The sequence below is a fragment of the Tamandua tetradactyla genome, chromosome 18 (genome assembly GCF_023851605.1).
Source record: "Tamandua tetradactyla isolate mTamTet1 chromosome 18, mTamTet1.pri, whole genome shotgun sequence".
NCBI lineage: Eukaryota > Metazoa > Chordata > Mammalia > Pilosa > Myrmecophagidae > Tamandua > Tamandua tetradactyla.
Genome location: NC_135344.1, coordinates 2,051,171 through 2,064,110, shown reverse-complemented (window position 1 = coordinate 2,064,110; position 12,940 = coordinate 2,051,171). Strand labels below are relative to the sequence as shown.

At 45.3% G+C, this 12,940-nt stretch overlaps 1 protein-coding gene across 1 annotated transcript in view; it reads right to left on the bottom strand.

Annotated features, from left to right (window-relative positions):
• PARD6G (par-6 family cell polarity regulator gamma) overlaps window positions 1–12,940 on the bottom strand; it is a 91,019-nt gene that overhangs the window by 63,672 nt on the left and 14,407 nt on the right. Inside the window, exon 2 of the mRNA XM_077135162.1 lies at window positions 3,336–3,558. Coding sequence (XP_076991277.1) covers window positions 3,336–3,558 — 223 coding nt within the window. The remainder of the gene's footprint in view (window positions 1–3,335; window positions 3,559–12,940) is intronic.

The following is a 12,940-nucleotide window of genomic DNA, read 5'->3' as shown; positions in this document are numbered from 1 at the left end:
CAAAGCATTCAGGGAGAGCCTGGCGGCAGCCACCACACCACATGGGGCATAGCTCTGGAAGACGGCGGGCGAGACCCAGGGGCCCGAGGCACGCCTGAGAGCCGAATGCCCCTGCCAGAGACACACTAAGAAGGGGTGGGGAACACACCAAGGCATGCTGCCCTACTTGGGCCCAGACCCCTTGGCCATCTCATGGCACCTGGGGACATGTTCTTAAAGGCATAAAATAAAGTGCATGGGCTCACAAAGGAAATCAAGTATTTTGACAGACACTCATTAAAATGGCAAAGCAAATGTGATAAATAACAAAATGTACAATTATTTTTAAATCATGATGATTGTAAATGTTATCTAAGAAATCTGGCTATAACTATGACCCAACAGGAAAGTGTCTATGGTTTCCACTGGCTACAAAATAAAGGGTCCCTTTAATCTCACTGGGTGTGCAGGAAGCAACTGAACTTCAGACAGAGGTGAGTGAAAACGCAGCCTATTCCACCCGAGTTTTCGGAGGCCAGAAGCAGGGCAGGAGCCAGACAGGGTTCCCCAGCGTGCTCTGAGCACCGGTGCCAACCCTGTCACCACCAGGTACCAGGCAGAAGAGTGCCGTTTCCCGTTACCAGACTAAGACATGAGTTCTTAAAAATGTTAGACAAATATGTTCGTTAAAAAGTTCAAGTCTTCACCTCAACTGAGAATGGCTGCACCCTCGATGGGCTCAGACTTGGAGAGCTATGGGGAGGCACTTTTTATTTTCTAATAGATTTGAGATACAATTTACATACCGCACAGCCCATCCATCTAATGTGCACAATTCAGTGGCTGCTAGTGTATTTACAGGATTGTGCAGCTACTACTATCTAGTTCCAGAAGATTTCCAAAAGCACAAAATGGCAAAAAGAAACAAATCTGTCTCTAGGGATTTGCCTTTTCTGCATATTTCATATAAATGCAAGTAGCTGTTTGAGCCCCCGTTTTCAATTACTTTGGGTATATACCTAGGAGTGGGATTGCTGGGTCATATGGTAATTCTACATTTTCAAGTTTCTGAGTTGCCGAACTGCTTTCCAAAGAGGCTGCACAACTTCACCCTCCACAGAACTGTGTGAGGGTACCTCTCTCTGTACACCCTCTTCAACACTTATTTTCCTTTTTTTTTTTTAAATAATAGCCATCCTAGGAAGTATGGAATGGTGTCTTATTGTAGTTTTGACTTGCATTTCCCTAAAGACTAATGATGCTGAGCAATTTTCACGTGTTTATTGACCATTTGTATATCGCCCTTTGGAAAAATGATCAAGTCTTTCATCCATTTTTTTGTCTCGCTTTTTGTTTTTTTTTTGGGGGGGGGGGGGGGCGGTGCATGGTCCAGTAATCAAACCCAGGTCTCCTGCATGGCAGGCAGGCATTCTAACCACTGAACTACCCCATGCATCCTGTCCATTTTCAGTTGTGTTGTTTGTCCTTTTGTTGTTGAGCTATAAAATTTACAGATTTTAGATGGTGAACTACTTTTGCAATGTCAGTAATTTCCCATTGTCTGAGTGTCAGCACCACGTTCTGCTTGTTGGGTTGCTTCCACTTTTTGGCCATCGTAAGCACTTTCGCACGAGTTCCTAGATGCTTCGCCTTTCCCACCTTTGCTGGGGTTTTTGAGGGTTTTACATCTATACTCATAAGGGGTTTGGTCTGTGGTTTTACTGTGATGTCCTTGTTTGGTTTTGGGGAAGAGATTTTTTTAAGTGGCATTAGAATGCTGACTTCATATATAAAGTGTCCTTTTAAAATATACTTAAATAAAATGTATAGAAAGCATTAAGTGCAATGAAAGTGGGTGGGTTGCAGTAAAAACCGTGAACACAGTAATGACCATAGCTGAGGTCTCGCGAGAGCATGGCACCGTGAGTGCTGACCTAGCTGCCTGAAGAGGAAGGGATGGGGGAGCAGTTCTCTGTTCAACCGACCTGCAGGCACCAGGTTCGAGGGCATCAGGAGGCGACTGCTTCCCGAGTGTCTACAGAAGCACCAGCTCCCCCTGCCCCCCCTCAGTCTTCCATGGCCAGACGTGCAGGGCTGTATGGACACGGGCACAGGTCTCCCCCGCTGCTCCGCAGCGACCCAAGGTAGGGGTGTCACATCCCATCCTACAGCTGCAGGGAGGTGGCCAGAGGTCAGTGCACCCCACACCACAGAGCCAGGGCCACAGGGGCCTGGGCCCAGTAGGGCACAAGGATGGCTGGGGACACGTGAGCACACCCAGCCGGCTTCCCCACCCACCCTTCCTCTTGCCCTGGATGGGTGGCGCCTCAGGGACTAGGCTCGGCGCCAGGGCCAGGGCCACCACCACAGAACTCACTGGGGCAAGGGCAGAGAAGCTGCGCGTGACGTGACAGTGAGGGCAGAGCAGGTCGCGAGGCGGCGGCGAGGCTGGGGCGCAGGGCCAGCCCCCAGCGGACACCACCCGGCAGGTGCTGCCCCATCCGTGGCCATGGGCAGGGGCCCCGGGCCTCTGCGATGACAACTCAGAGCACGGCAGGGACACCTGGGGCCCCGGGGCCCTCGCCTCGCCCCAATGGCCTTCCCAGAGCGGCGCTGGCACCTCCCAGCCAGGAAGCACAGCAGATTTGGGTCCCACTCAAGTGTCTCCCTCACAGGGCTCCCCCGACACCCCCAGACCCACTGGGCCCCCCTGCCTTGTCCCCGGCCCATGCGCCCAGTAGGGGAGAAAGAAAACACGCCCCACCTCTCGAGCCTCCACTGTGGATGCTCCCCCTGCATGCTACTTGGAATGTTTCCCCTCTCTCCATTTAGAGGTGCGAGGAGAATTCCGAAACACAGCCCTGAGAGTGGCAGGGGCTCTCCCTATCAACCGTAAACCCAGGTTAATAAAATATTTTCACAAAATGACATTGCTATTACCTACAGTGAAGCTAGGCCTTTAGTGCTAAAAATCAAAGTTGTCTCTTAGAGCAAATCTTAAAAGACAGTGGAAAATGCACAGTATTAACCAGACATGGCATTCTCAGGTTACTTTTTATGTTTCTTATAGGGCTGATGCCTTCTCATTATTGAGTGTAACCGCTCCCAGTTAAAGTGCTGAAGGTAATAGTATTACTTTTTACTCCGATTTAAAAGTCAGATGTCATTGCTATTTAAAGTGGAAAATGCGTTCATATTCTCAAGCCTTTCTGATAAGTTAATGGTGACCAAACACATTCCAATCTCTCCCACCACAAGCTAACAAACAGAACCACGTGGTTCTGCAACGACAGCCAGGATTAAAACCGTAACTCATTCCAACCGCGTGCCAAGCAGGCCCGCGCTCAGGCCCGTACCTCGCTTCTGGATGAAGACGCGCAACAGAGGGCTCGCGCTCGACACGGCCTTGGAGAAGTTGTCGTCGTTGTTGATGGGCAGCAGGTCGCCGTGCACGTCGGCGTAGCCGATGGCCACCTCGGCACTGGAGATGTGGTGGGTGTGCACCACCAGCCTGTAGAAGTCCTCAAATTTCCCCGGCTTGTGGCGGTCCAAGGAGAACCTTCGGAATTCGGCCCCAAACTACGAGGAAAGAGGCAAGGGGGTCACTGGCCAGCTGGAAACGAGCACATGCACGAGCGACAAGCGCGGCTTGTCTTCGGCCATCACTTAATGAACAGCAAACCCTGGCTGGGCCTTGGACCGGCCGCACCCTGCCCTGTGCATGCAAACAGGGTCTCTGCAGGGTCACTAGGTAAGGTCAGGCCAAACAAAAGGGGGGACCCCGACCCTCATGCCAGGTGTCCTTGTGAACAGAGGCCGCAGTCAGCAGGGTCCAGGAGGAGACAGGCGGCCCCGTGGCCAGGGCTGAGGCGGACTCATGCCAGCCACCACCAAACAATTCAGACTCCCAAGCAGGCCTGGCCTCCAGCCCCTGACAGGATAAACTCCTGTGGTTCAGGCAGCCGTGAGCTCTGTTAGCCAATCCCAGGTCCTGGGGAGGTGCACCCCACATACAGCTGAGCGACGCGGAGAGGGAGAGGATGCATAAGAAATGAAGCCTGGTCAGGGCCCAGGAGGTGATGAAGACACACAGGAAAGGGGACCCGAAGCCTCCCCCAGGGACCAGCTGCACTAAGGAGGCCCTCAGGCATGAGGCTCGCCCCGAGGCCAACAGAGCAGGGAAAAGGAAACTTCACAGTCAGTTACAGATCTGGAGAGCTCGGTGCAGTGGGAGGGGGCCGCACCCCCTGGGCTTCAGCAGGTGGCTGAGTCCCAGGGAGGAGGGGCTGGCGGGTGAGGGGTCCAGGCGGAGGAGAATGCGCTGGCATAGGCCTCAGGCCGGGCTCAGGTAATCCCAAAAGAGGCGGGAAAGGAAGCTAGGGACAGATGAAAATTCTGGACTTTTTCCCAATGGCAGCAGATGTCCTGTAAGGTTTTATTTTTATGCAAGACAGTGCCTTTATTTGATCTGCATTTTAAAAGGATAACTGGCAGCACTTCCACAGGATCAGAAATGGCAGGGGTGAAGAATGCTAGTAAAAAAGGATGCTTCACAACCCAAGGGAGATATGAGGTGGGTTTCACTCTCAGCCAAAGAGGATGGAGAAGATGCTCTTGGAAGGACCCCAGGATGGCCTCTGCAATGAGTGAAGGGTCCCTCTGGGATTGTGCCCATGCAACCCAAGTCTGTGGGTTCCTGATTCCATCAACCAGGGGGCAGCCCAGGAATCTGCATTTTCAAAAAGACCCCAGAAGGAGCTGCTGCTTCTGCACGGGGACGGCCGGGAGAACCTCTGGTTTAAGGCTTCCCAACCTAGTCTGCTGCTTCACCACCTCTTTCAAAGCAGCACTTCCCCACACCGTCAAAAGGAAAGCCAAGCTCTCTCTCTCCCCGCATGGCCCCAAAGGATAAAAACTCCAAGGGCCCAAACAACGGGGATGATTCAAAACCCTGGTTCTGGGGAAGGCCATTTCTGGAGACCAATCAAACGCTGTCTTACCCTCAGCGTCAGCACGAGGTGTGGAGAACCTGGGAGCCCTGATCTTCTGAACTCAGAGGGACCTACCTGAGAACGGGGCCTTTCGAGCAAACTGAGCTCAAACCCTAAAACTGGCCCCTACGCCATATTTAAAGATAAGCAATTCTTCCAGCGCTGGTCCCAAGGACACACCAGCAGCGGCAGCGCAACCTCTCCAAGGAGGCTGCGTCCCAGGGCGCCAACTTCAGGACCCGGCGCTGAGTCCACGTGGGTCCTTCTTACTCGGTGATCAGTCAAGTGACCACCTCGGGGTTCCACCTCGAGCTTCCAAACTCATCAGCCTTCCTTTCGCTAACTACGTAAGACGAGTTGAGTCATAATGTCTAACAAACTGATATGAACAGTTCTGGTTTTATATGTAATTCTTACTTAAATGTTCCCCAAACTGAAGCCAGCTCCACGGCCGGCCCACTCAGGTGGCCAATGCCGCGAGGTTGCACCTCACTTACTTCTCAGTGTTTCCAGCAGATTCCCTCAAGATATGTACAAATGTGGTCATTTGAATGGTAAAGTGAATTCAAGCTTTCTCCTGACCGAACACAAATCTAATCTGTGATTAACAACAAGGCAGCCTTTGCCGACCGAGTCATATGGGGAACATGCTTCAAAGTTTTGACAAAAACAGATATAAATTGTGATATGATAAGAGCATTTTAAAATCCACAATGGTATGGAATACTTAATTATTTTTAGTTTTCCAGTATATCTGATTAAACAAGGTGCCTATAAACAAAATAATTGGAGGTGTAATTCACCATCATATAATTTTTGATAAAGACCCCTTAGTTGCCAGATATTGAAAAAGTAAGTAGCTCTAATGACTGGGTGTGGTGGTCCGAAGCTGTTACATACCTCAGAAAAAACAGATTCTTAAATATAACCCCACTCCTGAATGGATAAACCCACTGTGAGTAGCGTCTTTTGATAAGACTTCTTCAGCTGAGGTGTGGCCGTGTCAATCAGATTTCCTACTGGAGCCCTTTGTAAATGGAATGAGTTCAGAGGCAGAGAGAAAGCCACAGAAGTAAGAGGCCGGAAGAGCGGGGAGCGACCTGCAGACACCGCCTGTGCCTCATTCCATGGAGAAGAGCCAGGGCCAGGCAGCCGGTCTTCAGGAAGAGAAGAGAGCACCACCTCGATGGTGCCTTGATTTGGACGTTTTCTTGGCCTCAGACTGTAAGCTAGTAAATTCCCATTGTTTAAGCCAAACCATTTCATGATAACTCCTTTGAACAACCTAGGAAACTAAACACTGGACTATAAGCTATGCAAGTCAAGTGGTTTCTAATTCTTTGCTTTTAACAAAATTGAAAGTGGTCTGTGGTAGTTAGATTCAGTTGTCAACTTGGCCAGGTGAAAGCACCTAGTTCTGTTGCTGTGGACATGAGCCAATGGTAGGTGAATCTCATCTGTTGCTAATTACATCCGCAGTTGGCTAGGAGGCGTGTCTGCTGCAATGAGTGACGTTTAACTTAATTGGCTTGTGCTTAAATGAGAGAACGCAATGTAGCACAGTCTAGCAGCTCAGCATTCCTCATCTCAGCACTTGCAGCTCAGCCCAGGCCTTTGGAGAAGTCACCCCGGGGAAAGTTGTTGGAACCCAGGGGCCTGGAGAGAAGACCAGCAGAGACCATCCTGTGCCTTCCACGTAAGAAAAGAGCCTCAGTGGAAAGTTAGCTGCCTTTCCTCTGAAGAACCAACAAAATAAATCCCCTTTTATTAAAAGCCAATCCGTCTCTGGTGTGTTGCATTCCGGCAGCTAGCAAACTAGAACATGGTCCTATCTGAGTTGTAAGCTAGTAGATTTAAAATGATTGTTAATGTTAGATCACACAAACAGATCAACAAGAGGGGAAAAAAATGCAATAAAATTCTCATGGGGGACTGTAATGGAAACAAGAGATTAAAAAGAAAAAGGAATCATGTAAAATGTCCAGGCATAGAAAAGACCTCTCTTATCTATTTTTAAATGGATGATGGTAGTATCAAATCACTATGGAATTCAGATTTCACTGGCTATTTTTAAAAGATCATATGATAAAAGTTTTATTTTTAAATGAAATGTTTACAACATGCTAGAAGTGTAGCCTTTACAACTATTTATAACAAAAAAATTGATGCCACCTTAAATTTATTTTTCATGTAGCAGGACTTACTGCAGGATTGACTGCTTTGGTTGAGCTTCATTTGGGAAAACACCTCAAATGGAGCTTCCTATTCTGGGAGCCCATCTCCTCACTGCAAACCAATCACCAACTTTAAATGTAACTCAATGCTTATAAGAAAAGCTTTAGGAAAATCTTACATTGAGGTGCCGGCCCAGGTCATCAGAAGACACGTTAGCAGACAACTGCATCAAAAAGCTTTTGTGGGTCAAAGGACAGTACCAAGAAAGTGAAGAGACAACCTACGGGATGGGAGAAGATATTTGCAAGCCATATATCTCATAAGGGTCTAGGATATAGAATATATAAAGAACCCTAGATTTCAACAACAAAAAGACAGACAACCCAATTAAAAATGGACAAACGATTTTGAACCAACACTTATCCAAAGATGATACGCAAATGCCAACATCACATGAAAAGATGCTGAACATCACTAGTTATTAGGGAAATGCAAATTAAAGCCATGAGACACCACTTCATACCCAGAGACAACAGGATGGTTATTACCAGAAAACAGGAAAATAACAAGGCTTGGCCAGGATGTGGGGAAATTAGAACCTCATACATTGCTGACGAGAATGTAAAATGTGCAGCTGCTGTGGAAGACAGTATGACAGTTCCTCAAAAAGTTACAGAGCTACATGTGACCCAGTAACTCCACTTCTAGGTATACAACCAAAATAACTGAAAACAGGTGTTCAAACAAGTACACGGACACACATGCTTGCAGCAGCACAATTCACAACGGCCAGAAGGTGGAAACAGGCCAGGTATCTATCAGCAGATGAAGGAATAACCAAAATGTGGTCTAGCCATACTGTGGAACACTGCCCAGCCCTAAAAAGGACAGAAGTTCTGACATGTGCGATGTGGTAGAATCCTGAAAACAAGTATGCCAAAGAAAGAAGCCAGACACAGAAGTTCACACATTGTATGATTCCATTTAAACAAAATGTCCAGAATGGGTAAATCTGTAGAAACAGAATAGAGCTTGGAGGCTGCCAGGGACTGGGGGCATCGGGGAAAGTGGGGGCAACTGCTCAGTGAGTGTGGGACACTGAGTGGGGCGATGGAAACATGTGGGACTGGATGGAGCAGGCAGCAGCACGTCATGAATTCCTCAGGCCCCTGAATGTTCACTTTAAAATGGTTAGTTTACGTTATGTGAATATCATCTCAATAAAAAAAGAAAAATATTGAAATCTACAGATGCTGACATACATGGTTATCTTAAAATGCATCAAATATAAAAGAGCAAGTTGCAGGCTTCTGCGGAGTACGTCGTATGGCCACACAGAATGTGTGTAGTACGATTCTCTTTCGTTAACAACCAGCCAACCCGTCCACCCACCCTACGTATCAATATATTCTTCGAATTTATATGTATGAACAAGAGAAAGAGAGTGCAAACATACACCTTGTTGGCATTGCTTCCTGAGTGGGGGCTGGGGGAGGAGCAAAGAGAGAAATGATTGGCATTCTTATACATCCTTTAATTAAGCGATTTCACTTTTTATTATAAGCATGTGTAAATGTTATAATCCGAAAAACATGTAATAAATATATATTTTTAAGTTCATCTTTCCACCCCATTGCTCTGAATATGGCCTTTATCATTTTTTGGCTAAATGGCTAATTCTAAGTACCATGTATGGCAAGAACCATATATGAGCCTATAAACGTCATCCTTTGAAAGCAAAGATTTCCAGGTCATAGAAAAAAAGACTCAGGAGCTACTGAGTAACCTCCCAGCAGCCAAAGCTGGGGCATTTGCATCTGCCCATCCATAGGGATAACCACGTCTGTGGACTGGATACATCCAGTGTATATAAATACATTTGCTCATAAGGACAACAAAAAATTCATCATCTTTCAGAGGATGCTAGGGAATCAATGTAGTATACTAAAAACTGATAAATAAAGGTAATGAATCAAGTATTTTTTCAAAAAGTAAGATCATTCATTATCTAGAAATTCACAGATTAGCAAGTCCTTATATTCCAAACCTTCCAGCGAAATGAACTGTCATTCCATTATTACTTTTAGAAGAATATTTATTTGATTTCATAGCTGACTCCGACTATTATTCTATAATCAGACAGAAAAAATTGGAGGTGGAGGTTGAGTTGACATTTTAAGGTTCTCAAAAATGATCTTAAATAGAAAAGATTGAGGTCAATGAGCAAAAATGCCTATCAGCTTCTAAATGGAAATCAATCTTATTCTCTTTAAAAGTATTAAGCAATAACATGATCCTTATTAGAAAACAAAGCTTTTTTAAAAAAATAAAAAATAATTTCTTGCTGCAGTTTAAATTCTCTTTCCCTCAGACAGAAAGGTAGCCCTGACAAGGGCTCCTTGAATGAATAATACCTACAACACGGCAGCTACAAATGTAGTGTGCATAGAGTAAACTCAATTACAAGGTTCTTGGTCCAGAAGCAAAGAGACAAAAAGAGTTGTAGAAACCCGTGAGAGCCAACAGCTTGAGAAGTGAGGCTGGGGATTGATTTTGAGCACTTCTGGAATGGTAGAGAAAAGAACTGTGAAAATACCCTCTCCCCCACCCCACAAAAGCAAGACATCACTGGCAAAAATTGTCAAAATCAACTTTTCCATAACTCTGGAAATTAACCAAAGGCTAATAGTGATCCAAAGAATATCTATTCCAGAAAAACAGCAGAGTCTCAGTGAGAACAGCCAGCCTTGTGGCACTTCCATTCCCTGCTTTGTGGCAGCTTTGGAAGCAGCCTAACAGCCCAAGCTAGGCAGTACCTGTTTGGAACTCCCCCCAAAACCCCCTTCCCAGAATTTTCATTATTATACCTGCCTTGCAGCTCCCTCAAAAAGCCTTATTCATGACACTTGTCTTTATTTGACCTGAGCTGTTCAGTGGGAAAGCCCTTTCCACAGGGCATTTGCTGAGAACAATCAGAAGCAATTGTTTAAGGTTTAAAAAAAGTTTTATTTTTAAATGAAAATCTTCTTTTGTATGAATATATCTTGTTTTTGGGGGGTTTTTTGTTTGTTTTTATTTTTTTAATACAGTTTTATTGAGATACACTCACACACCATACAGATCATCTGAAGTATACCATCGCAGGCTCACAGTATTACCACGTGGTTGTGCATACATCTCGTGACCTCAAATGAAATTTTTACAATACACTGTAAATTATATCCTTTGCAATTATTTATACTTATAATAAGAAACGTTAAATACCAACTTAAAACTATATTACCCCCTTTATAGTGGTAGTTTTCAGAATTCTATTTGGTAATTTGTTGCATTTGAACATCATTGCATTAGGGTTAGGGTGTCTGAAAGTGCCTGCAGCGGTGTTACCAATGGGGCAAATGACAGTAGCCAAAAGCACTCAAGAAATGCTGGGATGGAACATCCATAGAAGGCTTTGAAAGCTCCAATGTTTCTGGGGTATTGAAGGCTCCACACACACACAGGGCTGTGTGCCAGGGAAGACCTGAAAAGGCCTTGACTACTCACACCTGGCTGCTTTGAGGCTCTCTGCTTCCTGGAAGGAAAGGCTAAGTAGAGTTGCAAACAGCAGGAGTATTAAAGGAATGCCCAGAGCACACACAGAAACCCTCAGCAAAGATTGGGAGACTCATGGGTTTCAAGGTCTTTAAGGAAATCTCTGTCCAATTACTGGCTGACCAACTAGAGAATTCAGGGGCCACACATAACAAAGAATACAGACTTCACAGTATATCCAGTAAAGGCACTAAAGTAACAGCAGAAACAACAACAAATCGGGAATAGGGAGGATATGATTTCCAGAGTTGCCACATCATATTACTTAAACTGTCCAGTTTTCAACAAAATTATGAAATACACAAGAAACAGAAAAGAGTGGTCCATGCGGAGGTAAAAAAAAAAAAAGCCAATGGAAACTGTCCTCAATATTGCACTTACTAAACAAAGATTTTTAAATCAACATTATACATATGTTCAAAGAACTAAAGGAAACCCTGTCTAAGAAACTAAAGAAAAGTATGAGAACAATGTCTCACCAAATAGAGAATATCAATAAGGAGATAGAAATAATTTTAAAAGAACTGAGTAGAAATTCTAGAGTTACAATAACTGTAATAAAACTTTTACTAGAGGGTCTCAACCATAGATACAAGATGGCAAAAGAACCAGCAAATGTGAACATATGTGAACTGAAGTTACACAATCTGAAGAACAGAATGAAAGTAAATACAGAGAAATGAACAAACCCTTGGAGACCTATGGGACACACCAAGCATCCCAACGCATGATGGAAACCTCAGGAGGAGAGAATAGAGAAAGTAGCAGAAAGAATATTTCAATAACTAATGACCAAAAACTTCCCGAATTTGATGAAGACTTTTACCCATCCAAAAAGCTGTACAAATCCAAGTAAAATAAACTCAGACATCCACAGTGTGGTGGATTGAGTTGCATACCCCACTTTGGACACTTTCTTTGCCTTGGCCTGCATCCTGGTGGGTGTGAACCCATTATTAATAGGATCTCTTCAAGATGTTCCTTCAGTCAAGGTGTGGCTCCACTGAATCCGGGTGGGCTTTAATCCAGATGACCGCAGTGAAAGTCAGACAGAGGGGGATAGTACATCACGGGTAGCAGTCAGGAGCTGGAAGTCAACAGAACCCGGAAAGGAAAGGAGTGATGATGCCACGCCATGTGCATTGCAATGTGACAAAAAGCCAAGCACCAAGACTCACTGGTTGCCATGCCCAGGACGCCAGTCTTTAGGGAGAAATCATAGACTGCTGACACCCTGATTTGGACTTCCCTCACCTCCATACCATGACCTAGTAAGCTCCTGTTGTTAAACCAATCCACCACAAGAGCACATACCTAGACGCATCACAGTCAAACTTTCAGAACTCAAAGTCAAAGGAAATCTTGAAAATAGCAAGAGAAAAATGATTTATCTCCTACAAGGTCTCCCAAATAAGCACAAGAGCTGATTTCTCAATGGAGGCCAAACGGCAGTGGGATAACACATTCAGATGGGTGGGGAAAAAATATCGTCAACCAAACTTTCATGTGCAGCAAAACTACCATTCAAAAATGAAAAAGAAATTAAGACATTCCTAGATAAACAAAAAATCGAGAGAAAGTGCCACTAGACCAGCCTTATAAAATACACTTAAGAGTCAGCAAGGGTGACTACACTATACATTGACTAGAACCCACACAAAGAAATAAGGAGCACTGATAAAAAGAACTATAGGTATATATATATATAAATGACAACATAAGCTTACTTCAGATAGAAGTAAATAATTTCTTCTATCTGAAGAGACAACTGCATGAAGCAATTGCAGTTACTGTGTTCGGGGGTCGGCTTGGCCCAGGGATGACACCAAGTCGCTCTGTGCCTGTGGACTTGGACCATCAGCACGGGAGACTCGTCTACGGCGATGACATCTGCAGTTAGCTGAGGGTAGCCTGCCACAGTGAGTGAGGTTTAATTTAATCAGCTGGAGGCTTAAAAGAGAGCTCAGCAGCTGAGACCCCGACGTTTGGAGATGCAGAAAGGACAGGCGGGAAGAGAAGGCCAGCAGACATCGCCGTGGCCTTCCCCGTCACAGAGGGCTTCAGATGAACCTGGCAGCCTTTCTTCTGAGGAACTATAAATTTGTAGCTAAACAAATCCTCTTATTAAAAGTCAGTCCATTCCTGGTGTGTTACATTCCAACCACTTTATTAAACTACAACAGCAATAATTATATAAATGT